This window comes from Mus caroli, unplaced genomic scaffold (genome assembly GCF_978045245.1).
Source record: "Mus caroli unplaced genomic scaffold, Mus_caroli_1 scaffold_6, whole genome shotgun sequence".
In the NCBI taxonomy this organism is placed as follows: Eukaryota; Metazoa; Chordata; class Mammalia; order Rodentia; family Muridae; genus Mus; species Mus caroli.
The window spans coordinates 8,906,715-8,925,877 of NW_028227261.1; the positions used below are offsets into that span (position 1 = coordinate 8,906,715).

The 19,163-nt window shown below is 37.4% G+C and overlaps 1 protein-coding gene and 1 pseudogene across 2 annotated transcripts; both read right to left on the bottom strand.

The window, feature by feature from the left end:
• Positions 1-546: 546 nt before the first annotated feature.
• LOC147004063 (uncharacterized) lies at positions 547-6,048 on the bottom strand. Of its 2 annotated transcripts, XM_085838616.1 has the most exons (3): positions 6,019-6,048; positions 2,492-2,618; positions 547-2,045 (listed from the first exon to the last, which is right to left on the bottom strand). In XM_085838616.1, the coding sequence occupies exons 1-3, from the start codon at positions 6,046-6,048 to the stop codon at positions 547-549; spliced, it is 1,656 nt and encodes a 551-aa protein (XP_085694742.1). The 2 variants fall into 2 exon arrangements, with proteins under 2 accessions (XP_085694742.1, XP_085694743.1); XM_085838617.1 differs by lacking the exon at positions 6,019-6,048 and having other exon boundaries at positions 2,492-2,549.
• Positions 6,049-6,193: 145 nt separating this feature from the next.
• LOC147004064 (NADH dehydrogenase [ubiquinone] 1 beta subcomplex subunit 7 pseudogene) lies at positions 6,194-6,664 on the bottom strand (annotated as a pseudogene).
• Between the last annotated feature and the right edge of the window lie 12,499 nt (positions 6,665-19,163).

Consider the following 19,163-nt stretch of genomic DNA (forward strand, 5'->3'; position numbering starts at 1 on the left):
TTTGAGGGTGAACAAGTAAAAAAAAAACTTGTGTCATGAAAAGCTTTCTACATTTTCACATGTTCAGAGTTTCTCCCTGCATAAATAGTTGACATTATCTAAGATTTGAACATTGCATGAAAATTTTCATAAGATTTTCATAATCATACTAATTCTCTAGTGTGGAGCCTCAAGTGTTGTCAAGAATTCACCGTGAATAAAACATATGCCACATTTTCCCCAACAGAAATACTTTCCCCTAAAAAGTTCTTAGATGTTCTCTCTATCCTGAAGTGAAGTCAAAGATATTTCTTCATACAATGCATGCGTTAAGTTTCTAGCCTGTAAGTATTCACTGTTACAGTCTAGGAACTAGGCCAAAAGGAAAGGATTCATACCTACAATATATTTGAAAAGTTTGTCTTCTTTAAGTATTCTCTAATGAATTTTAAGATGATGTATCTTGGTAAAGGATTGTCTCGTTCACTTCATTTATAAATATTCTCTACTGTATGAAAAAATTCATGATTTCTCAGACTGACATTGTGAGTATTTGTTACATACAAACTATTTGTAAGGTTTCTCTCCTGTATGAATTTTCTGATGATATTTAAGATGGGATTTTTTGGTAAAGCATTTGTCACATTCACTGCATTTATAAGGTTTCTCTCCTGTATGAATTCTCTGATGAATCCTCAGACTGCCTTTCAAAGTAAAGGATTTGTCACATTCACTGCATTTATAAGGTTTCTCTCCTGTATGAATTCTCTGATGAGATCTCAAAATAAATTTCTGGGTAAAGCATTTGTCACATTCACTGCATTTGTAAGGTTTCTCTCCTGTATGAATTCTCTGATGCCTTCTCAGATTGCCTTTGTCAGTAAAGCATTTGTCACATTCACTGCATTTATAAGGTTTCTCTCCTGTATGAATTCTCTGATGAATTCTCAGACTGCCTTTTCTAGTAAAGCATTTGTCACATTCACTGCATTTGTAAGTCTTCTTTCCTGTATGAATTCTCTGATGAATTCTCAGATGGCCTTTTTCAGTGAAGCATTTGTCACATTCACTGCATTTGTAAGGTTTCTCTCCTGTATGAATTTTCTGATGAATTCTCAGACTGCCTTTTCTAGTAAAGCATTTGTCACATTCACTGCATTTGTAAGGTTTCTCTCCTTTATGAATTCTCTGATGAATATTAAGATGGTATTTTTGGGTAAAGCATTTGTCACACTCACTGCATTCGTAAGGTTTCTCTCCTTTATGAATTCTCTGATGAATTCTCAGAAGGCCTTTTACAGTAAAGCATTTGTCACACTCACTGCATTTGTAAGGTTTCTCTCCTGTATGAATTCTCTGATGATTATTAAGAGATGATTTTTGGTTAAAACATTTGTCACATTTACTACATTTGTAAGATTTCTCTCCTGTATGAATTTTCTGATGTCTTATCAGATTGCCTTTGTCAGTAAAGCATTTGTCACATTCACTACATTTGTAAGGTTTCTCTCCTGTATGAATTCTCTGATGAGTTCTCAGATTGCCTTTTTCAGTAAAGCATTTGTCACATTCACTGCATTTGTAAGGCTTCTCTCCTGTATGAATTCTCTGATGCCTTCTCAGACTGTATTCGTCAATAAAGCATTTGTCACATTCACTGCATTTGTAAGGTTTCTCTCCTGTATGAATTCTCTGATGAGTTCTCAGACTGCCTTTTTCAGTAAAGCATTTGTCACATTCACTGCATTCGTAAGGTTTCTCTCCTGTATGAATTCTCTGATGAATTCTCAGACTGCCTTTTTCGGTAAAGCATTTGTCACATTCACTGCATTTGTAAGGTTTCTCTCCTGCATGAATTTTCTGATGAATATTAAGATGGGATTTTTGGGAAAAGCATTTGTCCCATTCAGTACATTTCTGAGGTGTATAATCGGAGGATTCTAGAATCACATTGCTAAGCTTGTTCCATTTAGAAGACTTCTCTTGAATATTCATGTGTTCAAGAACAATGTACTGGCTGTCTTGATCCATGACCTTCTCATACTTTCCATGTATGCAATGATTTTCTGAAACAAAAAACAAAGAATAAAAAATAAGGGCAATTAGAGGTGACATGAATTACTTATATAAGGAGTAAGGGAATCAATAATCAGTGATCTCATGGATTCCTACTCTCAAGAGAGGTTTCTCTCTCTCTCTCTCTCTCTCTCTCTCTCTCTCTCTCTCTCTCTCTCTCTCTCTCTTTTGAATCATTACATGTAGAACCCAAATATGATTTATATCAAATGTCTGGAAATGATAATAGCCTGCTAAATGTTATTTTCAAATTGGACAGCATACCCACCTCAAATATAATGACCCAGAATTGCTCCTGTCTTAAGGAAAAAGAGGGACAAAGAATGGAAAAGAGACTGAAAGGAAGGCCATCTGGATATCTCAGAGCATTTACATAAACACATAGTAGGAAAACTCAAAGAAAGAAACAGGAATTCTACAAGAAGTTCATTCTTACCCACAAACAACAGATTGTTGTAATTCTCCAACATCACATCCATGTACAATGACCTCTGAGCAAAACTGAGACAATCCCATTCCTCCAGTGAGAAGTCCAAGGCCACGTCCTTGAAGGTTAACAGACCCTGGAATAGAAAACTACCTATCTGATACTGGACAAAAATACTTTTTTACTTTACAAAAAAACTAATTAAGATATCCTTTTGGGGGGCTGGTGAGATGGCTCAGCGGTTAAGAGAACTGACTGCTTTTCCAAAGGTCATGAGTTCAAATCCCAGTAACCACATGGTGGCTCACTACCATCTGTAACTAGATCTAACACCCTCTTCTGGAGTGTCTGAAGACAGCTACAGTGTACTTACATATAATAAATAAATAAATCTTAAGAAAGGAAAGGAAAGGAAAGGAAAAGAAAAGAAAAGAAAAGAAAAGAAAAGAAAAGAAAAGAAAAGAAAAGAAAAGAAAAGATATCCTTTTTGGGGCTGGAGAGATGGCTCAGTGGTTAAGAGTCCCGCCTGCTCTTACAAAGGTCCTGAGTTCAAATCTCAGCAAACACATGGTGGCTCACAACCATCCATAATGAGATCCTATGCCCTCTTCTGGTGCATCTGAATAAAGCTACAGTGTATTTAGATATAATAATAAATAAATTTTTAAAAAGATATCCTTTTTGATGCAGATTAGGAAGGAAAATATGAAGAACAAATGTTTTCTAAAAGTGCTATGGAAATGTGTCTATAGATACGAATTGCTGCTCTTCCACAGACAATCTATAGAATGACTTACTAAAATGCTCACATTTAGAAAGGCTCTCTAATTAAGAAAAGAAAAAAAAAAGAAAAAGAAAAAAAGAAAAAAGAAAGGCTCTTGTCTTCATGAATTTTCTGTGATTTACTGAGACCTTCACAGAACATGAAAGATTTGCCACCATCACTCTTTTCAAAACTTTTGGTGTGCAGTTTGGATGGTATACTGTCTTTTAATGTCATCTATTATGAAATTTGACTCCCAGCACCCACGTGGCAGTAAACAGTAGATTGTTAAACCCAGTTTGTTAAAAATCCAATGATCTCTTCTGAACACTACTGACAGGAGAAATACATAGCACATATGCATATATTCAGGCAAATGTAAGCAACGTATATTGAAGAGAAATTAACTTTATTCAAAGAAACTTTCTAGACTACTAATAGACTTCCTTATATTTCTTTTTCTCTGAGAATGCATGATGTAATTTCAAAAGCAGTAAACATTTATAGAATATAACATGTATTTTTGATGTCTAGATGCAGTAATGTAGCTTTATGATATATGGGTTGATATTAAACAGAATCTCAGTGTCCCATTAGAGATAGTCAAGTTATGATAAAAAAATATGCTTTCAAATTTTACAATGTCCACTTTGTTCAAATATGGACACCAGCTTAGTCTTATGTGCGTCTGTATCTCACGTCTGTATTACAACATGTCCATTTGACAATCTGAGGCCTAAGTTCAATGCTACACAAGTTCTAGAAGAAACAGGTAGAATACAAAATGCAGAAATAATGGATGGACTAAATGACTAAGCTTTTTCTTTAAGCACAATAGAACTGCAACAAACATCAGGGCATCATACACTGAACGTTCCATGACACAGAAAATCAAATGGTTTTGGAAATTATTTTATGAAAATATATTCAAAATCATAAAATAGAAAAAAAAACAGTATTAGGGAGCTTTAAAATTATTTAACATTTTACATATGTTGGCATAATCAATATGCATAATAACAATTTCAATAATACCACATGGTCTTTCACTATAAAATGATTAGATATGTATGTATAAGCACATAACATATGTGACAATGCATTCCAATGAAGTATAATCATTTCTTGATCATTTTGTGTTTTTAAATTCAGGGAGAATTATACTAAATATTCATTAAAATTTAATGACTTATTCATCACTGTATTAACTTAACTGAAAATTTCAATCTTCTAATTATATTTTTTTCTTCAGAATTTGACCATATGTATATAAGAATTGCATCTTTCATAGAGAAGTATGATTTGTAATTCTTCTTTTGTTTATCAAAAATTATAATATACAGACTATATATTGTCTTTATTACAAATATGCCTCAAAAAATGTAAGCCTGCGACATGAACAAATGAATAAAGGTTAAAGGTACGTGCTGTTACTACTTTAAAAACTAATCTAATTCTCTCTAAATATATTGCAGCTCACTATTATGTCTGAATTCAGTCCCAAAGGGTTTGGGGCTGTACTCATGGTTTTAGGGGCATAATGTATCATTCAGTGTACATAAAAAACATTCAGATATACACTTATGTACTTAAAGAAGATAGTATTGTAATAAAAAATCGAAACATTGCCACAACCCTTCAGTTTTCCCTTTGTAATGCACAGCTTGACTGAAGAGGATTAGCATAGACTGATTCAAGTCTTTCCCTTCTAACGAAAAATAGACAAAAAATAAGAAAGGACATTCCTGCCCGGCATGGTGGCACACGCCTTTAATCTCAGCACTCGGGAGGTACCCAGGCAGGCGGATTTCTAAGTTCGAGGCCAGCCTGGTCTACAGAGTGAGTTCCAAGACAGCCAAGGCTACACAGAGAAACCCTGTCTCGAAAAAAAAAAAGAAAGAACATTCATTTATGTTTGTAAATTGATGGTTTATGTACAGCACCATAGCTATCCTCTCTAGAAAATTTTACTAATATAGTTCATGTAATGAAATACAAAGGTGAAGAAAACAGGATTTAAAGTTATTTCTGAAACCAAAAAGAGAGGAAAATAACAATTTCTATATTGAGAATTTACCACAGGGACAGTATCTCTCTTGAGACAAATAGATTTCAGGTGTCAACAGTGATTACTGTGTGACATGAGCCGTGAAAAAAATGTTGTTAGAATACTGAAATCTGTATCAGCTCACAATGACAATAATGGTAAAAGAAAGACATTTTCCTTCCATCATCTGTGACCCTAGGGAGCTAATGATTTATTTACTATTAGGATTCAAAACAGTGGATCTCTTATACTTTTACATTCTACAAATTCTACTCTTTCATATCTTCTTTAGTGATGTGAATTTCTATATCCTCATTCACAAGCTAGAAACCTGACCTTCCCTGAAATGCCATTTATGTGGCACAAGAGACCTTACTTTACACTAATACAAAAGGACAGAACTTATTCAACATAGAAAATACCCATCAATCTGTTCTTTGAGCATCATTCCAATAGATCCTTTTTGAAACATGCAGGTATCTAGTCCAAGGGAATTATATGTCCTCACAATATAAAATCAAGTTAAAATATAAAGATGATGTATACATGAAAGACCAAAACATTAAATTTTCACTATTACAGAAGAAAATAAAGATCGTAAAAAAAAAAAAAAAAGCCCTTTAGATAATATTCCATATGTGGAGAATAAAACATTTGGATGATTTGAATAAAAAGTTGTTTTTTTTTTTTTTTAAAAAAAAAAAGAAATGTGGAAAGGACACTGACCTGTGGCATGTTTAGCAGAGATACACTCATTCTTTTTGTTGAACTTCTCCCAGGTTCTATGTGAAGAACAAAGATTTAATTCTTCTTAAAATTTCACATCAAGAATTGAACGATTCAAAGATGAAATAAATACAACTCCATTACAGAAAATGGTAAACCTTTTTTTTTTTTTTTTTTTTTAGGCAGGTGACCCAAAGCTTTTATTTCACTAGGTCCACAGGCTGGCGGGTAATCCCTACAGGGCCACCTCAGGGCCCACCTCTCCTTCTCCCTGGCCTTGGGCTACCCGCTTCTTCCTTTGGAGCATTCGCTGCTCCCGTTGAAACTCCTTCATGCGTTTCACGTAATCCAGGTGCTCACAGTAATCCCAGTCGTGCTGCTCCTGTTTGCAGGCCAGGAAGTTGGGGAAGCTGTCTCGCTTGCATTTCAGCAGCTGGATGAGGTAGTGGGCACAGTAGTCACGTTGCTGCAGTGTCAACTGATAATCCATCATCTCTTGTTGTGTGGCCACCATCACTCGCTCCTTGAGATCCGGAAAGCTGGGGTCCGGAGGGAAGCTGGGTATCTTCTCGGGGTCAGGCTCCACCGAGGCATCCCACAGATAGCGCCGGGTCAGGTGCGCCCCCATGGCTACTCTGCCTTACCCTTCTTTAGTTGGTAAACCATATTTTTAAAAAATTAAATGCAAAATGATACCAGGAATCTTGACAACGTTTGTAAAGCCATGAAAGCAAGTAATGATATATTTAGAGTGTACCTATAACCTAGTTCCTGCCCACCAACCAGGATTCTCAAAGCTTATTCATAACACCTAATATGGAAATCCCTGCCACCTGACCTAAATGACATATAGTAAAAGAAAATTGAGAGGCTGTAGATAAAGCAATATGACAATGTTAATAAAATTTCCCTACCCAAATCACTAATACAATAGCAATACTCATGACAAAATGAATTATGAAACAAACTCAAGAGACAGAAGTCAAAATATACTCTGAACACCATTCAGTGTGGTCAAATGACATAAAGAGGGACCAAGCACAGGAATTCAAAGAAGGCAGAAACAAACTTAATGAAAGACCAGAGAACTCCTATGAGTGGCTAAAGGAATAATTATGATAATGCAAGATGTGAACATTGTATCCAGAGGTATAAAAATCTAAGGCATGCTCAATCTGAAATGAAACACGAAATGAACTCTGTAAGCCTAATGGTAACTCAGTAGAGGGCCAATATATGAAGATACAGCATTCAAACAAACAAACAAAAAAATCAGCCTGTCAATGAAACTGAAGGAGCTGGCTCAGTCGAGGAAGTCATAGATCACAGAGAGCAACAAAATACTTGTTGCATGTCAGCAGAGATATTGAAAGATAAAAGTTTAATTCAAGCCTGATACAGTGGGGTAGGTCTTTCATCCTAGCTGTCAGGGGGGCTCGAGCAATGAGATTTATGTGACCTAAAAGCCATTCTGGTCTCTATATTAGGACACATGAAAGTTAGGACTAGAGTGTGGGACCCTATTTTACAAACAAATAGGAAACCCAAACAAAAAATGAGAGCTTTGTTTTCTACATTCATATCAAAATCAATTTAACAAGTACAAGGATATTAGAAGACTGATTATATAGGTATTAATGAATAAATCTCCTATTGGATAATATTTTTAAAGTCGAATCCTCAGTTGGTCACAATGTTTAGAGGAATTTAGTTGTTGGAACATTGCTGAAAAAAGTATAACACTGGGGGTTGGCTATGAGAAAAGAGAATAGATCCAAGCCATCTTAATTCTCTCTTCCTCTTTAGTGACTGGGGTTGAGGATGTGATCTTTCACCTTTCTATTTCAACAACATGGAAATGTTCTATCTGTCCTCCCTGCCATGGTTGATGGCTATCCTCTGGAAGCCTTACCCAAAGTAGTCTTTTTCTTCTATTAGTTTCCTTGAACATGGTGCTTAATGAAAGCAGGCGACAAGAACCAATTACAGTAAAAGATATTCTGACTGGATTTAAGGTTGCCTTTCAGAGAGAGAATTCATGTCATATTCTGAAACCTAATCAAGAACAGGATGTATGTTAGGTCATGGGAACTATGAGGCCATTTTAAGAAATGATATCATCTAAAATCATCATAGTCTATATTGTGTTCTCTCCTCTCAGTAAAAGTACATGACATAATGGTCTCACAGCATACATTTAGTTATTGTAATGTATACATTTGAGGTCTAGATGCAGGAATTTTTTTTTTCCTTTGGTTTTTCGAGACAGGGTTTCTCTGTGTAGCCTTGGCTGTCCTGGAACTCACTCTATAGAACAGGCTGGCCTCGAACTCAGAAATCTACCTGCCTCTGCCTCCCAAGTGCTGGGATTAATGGTGTGTGCCACCATGCCCAGCAGGAATATATTTTTAAGAACAGTTTTTTGATAACAAGAATGATCCAAGTGACACATCTCAGATAGTAAAGTCATATTTAGTAAAACTATGCTTCCAAATTCTACAGGGGTCAGTTTTGCTCAAATATGAACCCTGTAACTATATTGTCTACAGTTGGGTGTCAACAGCCTGACTCTAGTCTAAAATACTCAGTTGGGATTGTAATGTTTCTACCATTCTAGAACAAAGAAATAGAGTATGGAAGACCAAATTCAAGAATGACTTAAAGGCCAAAAGTAGTGGCACAGCCCTTTAATCCTCTAGCACTTGGGAGGCAGAGGCAGGCAGATTTCTGATATCGAGGCCAGACTGTTCTACAGAGTGAGTTCTAGGACAGCCATGGCTACACAGAGAAACCTTGTCTCAAAAAAACAAAAATCAAAAAAAAAAAAAAAGAATGACTCAAAAGAAATAGTTTTCTTTCTATTGTACCAGTAAAGAAGTGTAAAATCAGTGTCTACACCCAAAATTTAAAACAAGACATAGAATCAAATACATTGTGATGTGATTTCATAAGATATTTTCATAAAGAAGAATTAATAATACTTAATGAAGAATTAATTTGAGAATATTTAATGAAATAATAAGGAAGTTAGCTTTAGATAGCATTGATATCATGGGTCAGATTGAAGCAGGAAGAGTTTCCTCTGACAGTATCTGAGGACTGCACAGATTAGCATGGAATTCTTCTTTCCTTAGGCAAACCTTATACTAATGCCAAAAGGATAATATTGTGTAAAAGGCAAAGAAGAGAAACACTAGAAAGACATCATACAAAGTTGGTGTACATCTACACTACAAACAGATAAACAGAAGAAAATATATGGCCAAAGACTTCCAGTGAAAAACAGACAGCATATTCAACAAATGGTGCTGGTTCAAGTGTCAGTACACATTTAGAAGAATGCCAATTGATTCACTCTTACCGCCTTGTACAATGATCAAGTCAACGTGGATCAAGAACCTCCACATAAAACCATATATATTGAATCTAATAGTAGAGAAAGGGGGAAAAAAAAAAAACCTTCAACACATCTGCAAAGGGTAAATTTTCCTGAATAGAACAGAAATGGCTCAAGTTCAAAGGTCAACTATGGACAAATGGAATCTCATAAAATTGAAAAACTTCTGTAAGGCACAAAAAAAAAAAAAAAAAAAACACTGTCAATAGGACAAAATAGCAACCTACGGAATGGTAAAAGATCTTAACCATTCCTCTGTCTGACAGAGGGCTAATGTCCACTCTATACAAAGAACTCAAGAAGTTAGACTCGGGACTGGTGAGATGGCTCAGTGGGTAAGAGCACCCGACTGCTCTTCTGAAGGTCCGGAGTTCAAATCCCAGCAACCACATGGTGGCTCACAACCATCTGTAACAAAGATCTGATGCCCTCTTCTGGAGTGTCTGAAGACAGCTACAGTGTACTTACATATAATAAATAAATAAATCTTTAAAAAAAAAAAAAACAAGTTAGACTCTAGAGAACCAAATAACCCTATTAAAAATAGGGTATGCAGCCATGGAAGGAGTTACAGAGACAAAGTTTGGAGCTGAGACTGAAGGAAGGGCCATCCACAGACTACCCTACCCAGGGATCCATCCCATAAATAACCCCCAAACCCAGACACTATTTCAACTGTCAACAAGATTTTGCTGACAGGATCCTGATATGCTTGGCTCCTCTGAAGCTACGCGAGTTCCTGGCAAATAAACTGGATTTTCAACCAGGAGGTGATGGAGCATGCCTTTAACCCCAGCACTTGGGAGGTAGACGCATTAGGATTTCTGAGTTTGAGACCAGCCTGGTCTACAAAGTGAGTTCCAGGACAGCCAGGGGTATACCGAGAAACCCTGTCTAGAAAAGAAAAGAAAAGAAAAGAAGAGAAGAGAAGAGAAGAGAAGAGAAGAGAAGAGAAGAGAAGAAGAAAGAAAAAGAGAGAAAGAGAGAAAGAGAGAAAGAAAGAAAGAAAGAAAGAAAGAAAGAAAGAAAGAAAGAAAGAAAGAAAGAAAGAGAGAGAGAGGATGTTCACAGTCATCTATTGGATGGAGCACAGAGTCCCAAATGAAGGAACTACAGAAAGTACCCAAGGAGATGAAGAGGTCTGCAGCCTCATAGGAGGTACACCAATATGAAGTAACTAGTACAAACAGTGCTCCCTTGGACTAAACCACCAGTCAAAGAAAACACATGGTTGGACCATGTCTCTAGCTGAATATGTAACAGAGGATGGCTTAGTGTGAGGAGAGGCCCTTGGTCTTGCAAAGATTCTATGCCCCAGTATAGAGGAATGCCAGGGCCAGGAAGAGGGAGTGGGTGGTTTGGGGAGCAGAGGGAGGTCTGAGAGGATAGAGGATTATCAGAGAGGAAACTAGGAAAGGGGATAGCATTTGAAATGTAAATGAGCTGGGTTAGGTGGCCCACCCCTTTAATCCCAGCACTCTGGAGGCAGAGGCAGGCAGATTTCTAAGTTCAAGGCCAGCCTGGTCTGCAGAGTGAGTTCCAGGACAGCCAGGCCTATACAGAGAAACACTGTCTTTAAAAGAAAAAACAAAACAAAACAAAACAAAAACCAACAACAAAAAAAGAATAGGATACAGAGACAAAGTATTCTCAACTGAGGAATCTTGAATGGCTGAGAAGCACCTAAAGAAATGACATTCTTAGTCATCAGGGAAATTCAAACAGATAAAAACTCAGGTAACAGCAGATGCTGGTTAGGATGTGGAGAAAGGGGAAGATAATGCTGCTCCATTGCTGGTGGGATTTGTTGCAAGCTGGTATGACCACTCTGGAAAACAGTCTGGTGGTTCCTCAGAAAATTGGAAATAGTCTACTTGAGGACCCAGCTATACCAATCATGAGCATATATCCAAAAGATGATCCAACATATGACAATATGCATGCTCCAATATGTTCAAAGGAGACTTCTTTATAATAGCCAGGAACTGGAAACAACCCAGATGTCCTTTAACACGGGAATTGATACAGATAATGTGGTACATTTACAGAAAGGGGTACCACTCAGCTATTTAAAAAAAATGACTTCATTAAATTTGTAGGCAGGTGGACGGAACTAGAAAATGTCATCCTAAGAAGGATACACATTGTATGCAGTCACTGATAAGTGGATATTAGCCCCAAAGCTTGGAATACCCAAGATACAACTCACAGACCATATGAAACCATATGAAACTTAACAAGGACTGTGGATGCTTCAGTCTTACTTAGGAGAAAAATTATAAAGGGAAGTAAAGGGAGGGAGGGACGGGGACGGGGAGGAGGGGAGAGTAATAGGGTGGAGGGAGTATCAGTAGTGGGAGGAGACAGGGGAGAAGTACAGAGAGTCAGAAAATTGAATGGAGGTGTGTAGCACTGCGGGGTGTGGAAGTGGGTGTAGCCAATAGAAAGTCCCAGATGCCAGGAAAGCAAGAGTTCCCCAGGACCCAAGTGTGCTGACATTAGCTGAAATACCCAACAAAGGGGGTTCTGAACCTGTAGAGACCATATCCAATGCATCGGCAAGGACCACAGTTGAAGAAAGGGGCCATCCACCCATCTCAAGATTTTTAACCCAGAATGGTTCCTTTCTAAAGGAAATGCAGGGACAAAGAATGGATCAGAAACTGAAGAAATGGCCATCAAGAGACTGCCCCACCTTGGGATCCATCTCATCTTCAGGCACCAAACCAAGACACTATTGCAGATGCCAAGACGCACTTGCTGATAGGAGCCTGGTAGAGCTATCCCCTGAGGCTATGCCACAGTCTGACCAATACAAATGCATTTGTGGTGCTTGCAGATAACCATCAGACTGAGCACAGGATCTCCAAAGCAAATTAAGTGACACATGAGACCTTCCTTCCACACTAATATAAAAGGACAAAACTCAATCCAAAGTGGAAAGTCGTAATCGATATATTTTTTGAGCATCATTTACAATAGATTACCTTTGAGATTTGCAGGTTTTCAGTCCATGGAAATTGCACAGAAAATATAATGGTATTATATATGTGAAAAGACCTAACTGTTAAATACTCCTCATCCCAGAAGAAAATGAAGAGCATAGAAAAAATTCCTTTTAGATAACATGACCACATGTAGATTACAGAACTATGGAATGGTTTGAATGAAAAAGGAGTTTTCAAAGAAATGTGGACAGCACACTGACCTGTGGAGTGTTTACCAGAGAACTCATTCTTTTTCTTTTTCCTCTCCCAGTTTCAAATATTGGAACTCTTCTTGAAGTTTCACAACAGGGTTTGAAAAATACAAAAATGAAATTACTACAACTACGTAATAGACAATAATAAACCACATAAAAGGACATTAAAAGCAAGATGATACAAAGAATCTTGTCGACACTTCTACAGACATGAGAGCATGGAGTGACATATTTAGTGTAGTAAGGAATATACGTATAATCTGAGGAGTCTTTCTGACTTCAGTGGGCACCTGACATAAACACAGAGCATATGCATCCAGACTGTAAAACACTATTATCAGGGTTGTTACTGAGAACTTATCTTCCTGGGACTAGAGTCAAGAACAAATGGCTAGTGCCTACCATGAATAATGTCTAGAGTTGAACGGTGTTTCATTAGACATCATACTAGAATACAATGCCGAATCCTTTGAGGAGATTACATTTCATTCTCCCAGGAAGATACAGTATATCTATGTTCTATGTGTGTCTTGTTGTCTTGGTGCCTCATTAGTTTTCATTGAAACTGGGGCATAGCAGATGATGGAATGCTGTAGAAAGTCATACACAATTAATGGGAACTAACAGGGAAAACAATGATATCCTAGGAAGAAGTGAACAAGAAAATTGTCTATGTCCTAACACTAGGCAGGCATTAAGCAAGTGTGGAAACCCAGACCTGCAGAGTGTCTTCTAACACTGTCTGAGAACTAAATAGGTGCAGCACTGAATTCACAAATTTTGTTAGAAAATCCCACAATCATCTTACACAGAGAATATTGCAGAATACAGAAAGAAAGGGAATGTGGTGCAGTCATCACACAAAGCTGTCTGTACCGGGATGCAAAAGCAAATGACCATAGAAATATGCATGAATAAAATAATAAAATAATTCACTCTAATGGATATAGAAAATGAACTCCACTTGATTTCATGCCATAGATGCAATACTGTTTCAAGAAGCACAAACCAAATAACTCAAGGCACAAAGTACATACAATCAGTGAGAGAAGGCTCTCAATCATGTCATTATATCTACAAAAGGCCTACAAAATATCATAGTGGATCACTATGAAAGCTCTGAAGAATGTGGAAGAGAAAGAACATCACTCAGAGGTCCTGAGTTCAATTCCCAGCAACCACATGGTGGTTCATAACCATCTTTAATGGGATCTGATGTCCTCTTTTGGTGTGTCTGAAGACAGTGACAGTGCACACACATACATGAAATAAATAAATCTTTTTTTAAAAAAAGAGCAAGAAAATCACTGAGTCTAATGAACATCATAGCCATCATCCTAATTCTATCACTAGAGAAACTGAAGACATCTATCATCATTCTATCCTACTAACTAGAGAGACAAGGATGTGCAAATCCTCCACACTAATTTTGTACAAACACCATTCACCTGAAAATGCTAGCACCAGGAGAATTAGATAGCAGAGATTAAAGAAAACTTTAGGAGCTTTGTAATATCTGCAATAGCAAAGAAAACAGATAATACAAATACTCTACCAGAATGTTTCCCTGTAAATATTCTAACAGCTGTAATATGCATAAAAAATGAAGATAATCCCTAATTCATGTGATGGAAAATTGAGTGGTAAGAAGAATTTATGTACAACAGAAATGTAGATACGGAGAAAAATATAATGCTGTCCTAAATTCACAATATGTAAATCTCTACGACCCAGGCATTTGAAGACAACATCAAGTGGGCTAGAAAAAGTAGGCATAGGAATGCATAAATATTCAGGGAATAATCAGGACATTTTTGCAGAGCATGTCACTTTATGAATCCTGCCTGTGACATACAGGCTGAGTATTGTCAACTTTACAGCAACAGATCCTAAATTTCTGCCCAAGTAAGAGATGTTGGGCTTTAGTTTCAACAATAGTAAAAACATGGAATGAATGTATATCATGGAATTATTTAGTCTATGTGTATAACAGGAAAAGTACATCTTCCATCTCATGGAGACTGAACAAGAGCTCATTCTAGGATGGAAAGAATAACCCATGGTTTCACAGCCACCAAGAAGTTGATAGGAACACTATGGCTTTGACTTTAAAACTTGACACTGGCATTTCCTCAAATTCACATCTGATTCTGAACAGACTTTATTGTGTCCTTTTCAGCCTTCCAGTCCATTTTTACTATCACTTTTTTCATCCCAATATTTTGAAAGTGGACAAACTATAATAGTAATGTGTAGTGTGTTCAGACCCTGGGACTCTTGAGTACAAGAACATAGCATTCTAGCTTAGCATTCCCTAGGGAAGGCTATTACAGATTGGCTTTCTCTACTCCCAGATGTTTCTGGCTTTTGTCACATCGAAGTGCTATAACAATGTACATCTCTTTTCCTATCGTCTTGTCCTGTCCCTTACAATCAATGTGGCAATATTACAATAGCATACAATACTAATAAATATTTACACATAGATTAGAATCAAGAGTGAATGGAATAATATTTTTCAAGCCCTGAGAGAAAATAACTGGCAATCCAAAGTAAGTGACTACTAGTATTGACAGTATATAAAGTAAATTTGAATGTAGTAATTCATTAGGATATGTTTTTTAGTCAAAAACCTACTTAGAGCCGGGCAGTGGTGGAGCAGGCCTTTAATCCCAGCACTTGGGAGGTAGAGGCAGGTGGATTTCTGAGTTTGAGGCCAGCCTGGTCTATGGAGTGAGTTCCAGGATAGCCAGGACTGCAGAGAAACCCTGTCTCATAAAACCAAACAACAACAGCAAAAAGAAACCAACCAACCAAACAAACAAAAAACCTACTTAGAAAATGAACTGATGAAATTATGCACAAAAGAATAAGGCATCCAGGCGTGGTGGCACTCACTGTTAATCTCAGCCCTTGGGAGGCAGAGGCAGGCGGATTTCTAAGTTCGAGGTCAGCCTGGTATTCCCAGGACAGCCAGGGCTATGCAGAAAAACACTGTCTCAAAAAACAAAAACAAAAACATAACAAAACAATACAAAAAAAAGAATAAGGCAGACATTTTTCATGAGGTCATAGGAAATAAGAAATTTCTTGGTAAGAATGAATAAATACAAGGGAACTAGTAAGTATTCCTCATATACAACACAGTAAAGCTCTATCCCACACACAGAATTGAGAACAAAGTGAACCATGCTTTACCACCTACACTGCCAGCAAAATCTTCCAGATTAAAAATCCTAAGGAACATAATCTCATAAAGAACAGAATGTCATCGACCGATCTTCAAAGGACATTATAATAAAGTCCCTAGTAGAAGTCAGAAAAAATGAAACAGATATATTCATACTGAAGAGTAGTATATGTGGATCTTGGTTTTCATTTAAAAAAGAAGAAATTGTACAGAACTAAACTGACATCACACTGGGTAGTATTCACTTTAATCCAAAATAACAAAAGTACAGTTTATATATAGAAGAACAAACACACCCATGTTTGAAAGCAATGTCTAATTTAATGACAGAAAATATGGAATATCAGAGAAAGATCTGAAAGACTAGGATATGCCCAACTTTGCTGTAATGAGAGTGCAAAGAGAAGTTACTTGAGACAGAGAAAGACAGTACAGGAAGAAGAGAATAATAAAGGAATACAGTAGAGTGCATGGGCTGCAGTTGAGAGAGTAGAGCCACAGAGAGGGAGAAGGACACAGTTTTACTGGGAGAGTTTTACAGAGTCAGATTGAAGATAGAACATGCTAGGCATGGGCAAAGACAGAATGAGCAGGAGAAAGAGAAGGAGCCAGAGGATTACAAAAGATTTCGACAGTTAATTTAAGGCCTAGTGGAACAATTCTGGGTCTGAGAGAAAACTCAGCTGGGAAAGGAGTGTGAGCTGGAAAAACTGAATTGAATCAGCCAGGTAAGCATTGAGAAGGAATAAGAAAGGGGGAGCTGATTCAGCAGAAAATTTCAGAGGCTGAAAACACACCAGGCCTAGATAATACTGTATGGAGAGAAGAAGCTTACATGACTAGGCCTAGGTTAATAGATGTAGGCAAGAATCCTCCCAAATTACACTGACAATAGGAGAATGAAACTTACTTATACAGCCCTGTGGTAAAAAGTAGACACTGCTCAGTATAAAACTCTCAAGAATATAAGAGAAGAAGCATACCTCAGAAATAAGGCAAACAGACTCAAAACTAAAGCAAAGAGTACAGAGAAGGTCAACAATAATTATTCCACTCTAATGGGGACTAATGCAACACAGAGCATCAATAAGAACACAGGTCAAGGACAGGAAAACATTTAGAGTGCACAGAATAGGTGATTCAAAAAGCAAGTAGACCATCTGGAGAAAACCACCTCATATCAGACCATTCACTCTCAGCAGACATCTTACATACTGTGGTGGGAACTTTCAAAGTGACAAAAACTGCTAGGCAAATTGGGGCAGGAAGGAGAGTTATCAATGTCTTACTCAGGTTTGCAACCTGCTTGTTAAAATCTGAATCTGTCAGACAAGGCATGGAAATTTTTATGATACTGGCAAGACTATCTGTGGGTAACAGAAGGTTCAAGCTCCACAAGAAAATAAAAATACATAGGTTACAGTGGAAATCTGCTTGAAAAATCATAAGGAAGGTCACAGGCCCTAGGAGAGAATCTACTGCTAACATTTGCTTTATGTATAAATTGCCCTTGTCACACCCATAGCCTGATGCTGCTTTCAATCTGGGTAAAAGCAACTTTGATTACAATGGGCAACAGCAATTTCCCAGCATCAAAATTAATTAAATATTGACATCAAGTGAAGCCTGACAGCACTGCCTACCATGGGAAATCCATATCATCCCATCTAATATTATTCTTTTCCAGAATCATTAAGGAAATAGAATCTGGAAAAATCAAATACATGTCCTCTTTCTACTAACAGGTGAGCCCCACTCCACCCCTTGTTCAATACCTCTAACATACCTGGATCCTTTGTGAGAGTCTCCTTGACCTTAACTATCCAGTGCTCTTAGTGTTGTTTTACAGTTATGCACATTTGGATGAGCATATGAATACCTGAAAATGGGAAAACATTATTCAGAATGAACCTGGAACTTTTCATGGAACACAAATGAGAGATGTCAATACATGATAAAAGGATAAACATGAGTGAAAGAGAAGAAATTATGAAAATGTCTTTTTTTTTCTGAGTATTTCAGTTTACCCTAGAGATGTGCAAGTCATTCACACAGTTAACACACATACAGAGTCCTTTTCCAAGTAACAAGGAAGAAGAGCAGGGAAGACTGGAAGAAAATTACTCTGGGGCTGGTGAGATGACTCAGTGGGTAAGAGCACCCGACGGTTCTTCCGAAGGTCCAGAGTTCAAATCCCAGCAACCACATGGTGGCTCACAACCATCCGTAACGAGATCTGGTGCCCTCTTCTGGATTGTCTGAAGACAGCTACAGTGTACTTACATATAATAAATAAATAAATCTTAAAAAAAAAAAAGAATGTTTAAAAAAAAAAAAAAAAGAAAATTACTCTGATTCACACAATGCAGACAGTTGGACTTCACCAACAAGAGGTCTGTGAAAAAAAGCCCTGAGTGCAGGGTCTAAGCATTCCCACACCTGCAATAAATCCACAGTGCAGAACTCATCAGACCATGAATGCGCATGGGCTTGTGATGAAGCAAGGAGTCATTTTTCTTATGTAAGTGAGCAATCATAATTACTCAAAAGGTGCTGTCTAATTTTGTCTTAATCCATAATAAGTTTTCCACTTATAAAAATTTCTGCTGGGCGTGGTGGTGCACGCCTTTAATCCCAGCACTTGGGAGGCAGAGGCAGGTGGATTTCTGAGTTTGAGGCCAGCCTGGTCTACAAAGTGAGTTCCAGGACAGCCAGGGCTATACAAAGAAACCCTGTCTCAAAAAATATTTTTAAAAATAAAATAAAATTAAAAAAAATATCTTTGCCTGAAATCATTCTCTCACAGCATGCTGGGCAGAACCTTGAAAGGATTCAAAGAAATTCAGGAGGAATGGCTAACTGGGGTGTCTGTTAACATATCAATAAAGTCATAGTTGGGTAGGTGCTTTCTTGGCTCCTGCTTATCTCTTGGCCTGCCCCTCTATCCTCCATCTCATCCTCAATTCCCCTCAACCCCACCTGATGGCCTTGTTAAGTTTGGAACCAACCAGATATCTCTGAATACTTTCTCCCTCAGACTGAAATGCCAAAAATTAACCCAACCACCAGCATAAGAACCAGGTATCTTCATGCATTGCTGAGGGTTGCATGTTTTAGGAAAATAATAAAGCCTCATAGGAAACTACACTGGCCTATAAAATGCCTGTAGCATGTGACCAAATCCATCTCTTGGTCAGGATGTATTATTTTATATAACTTGCCCACATGGTACAATTAGTGTTTCTCTGGCAACACTCAGGGTTGACAGAATCTGCAATGTATCTTCTCCTCAGCTGTACCTTGCTGCAATCCTGTCTTCATGTTTTAATCAAACCTAAGGTGTAACATTAATAACT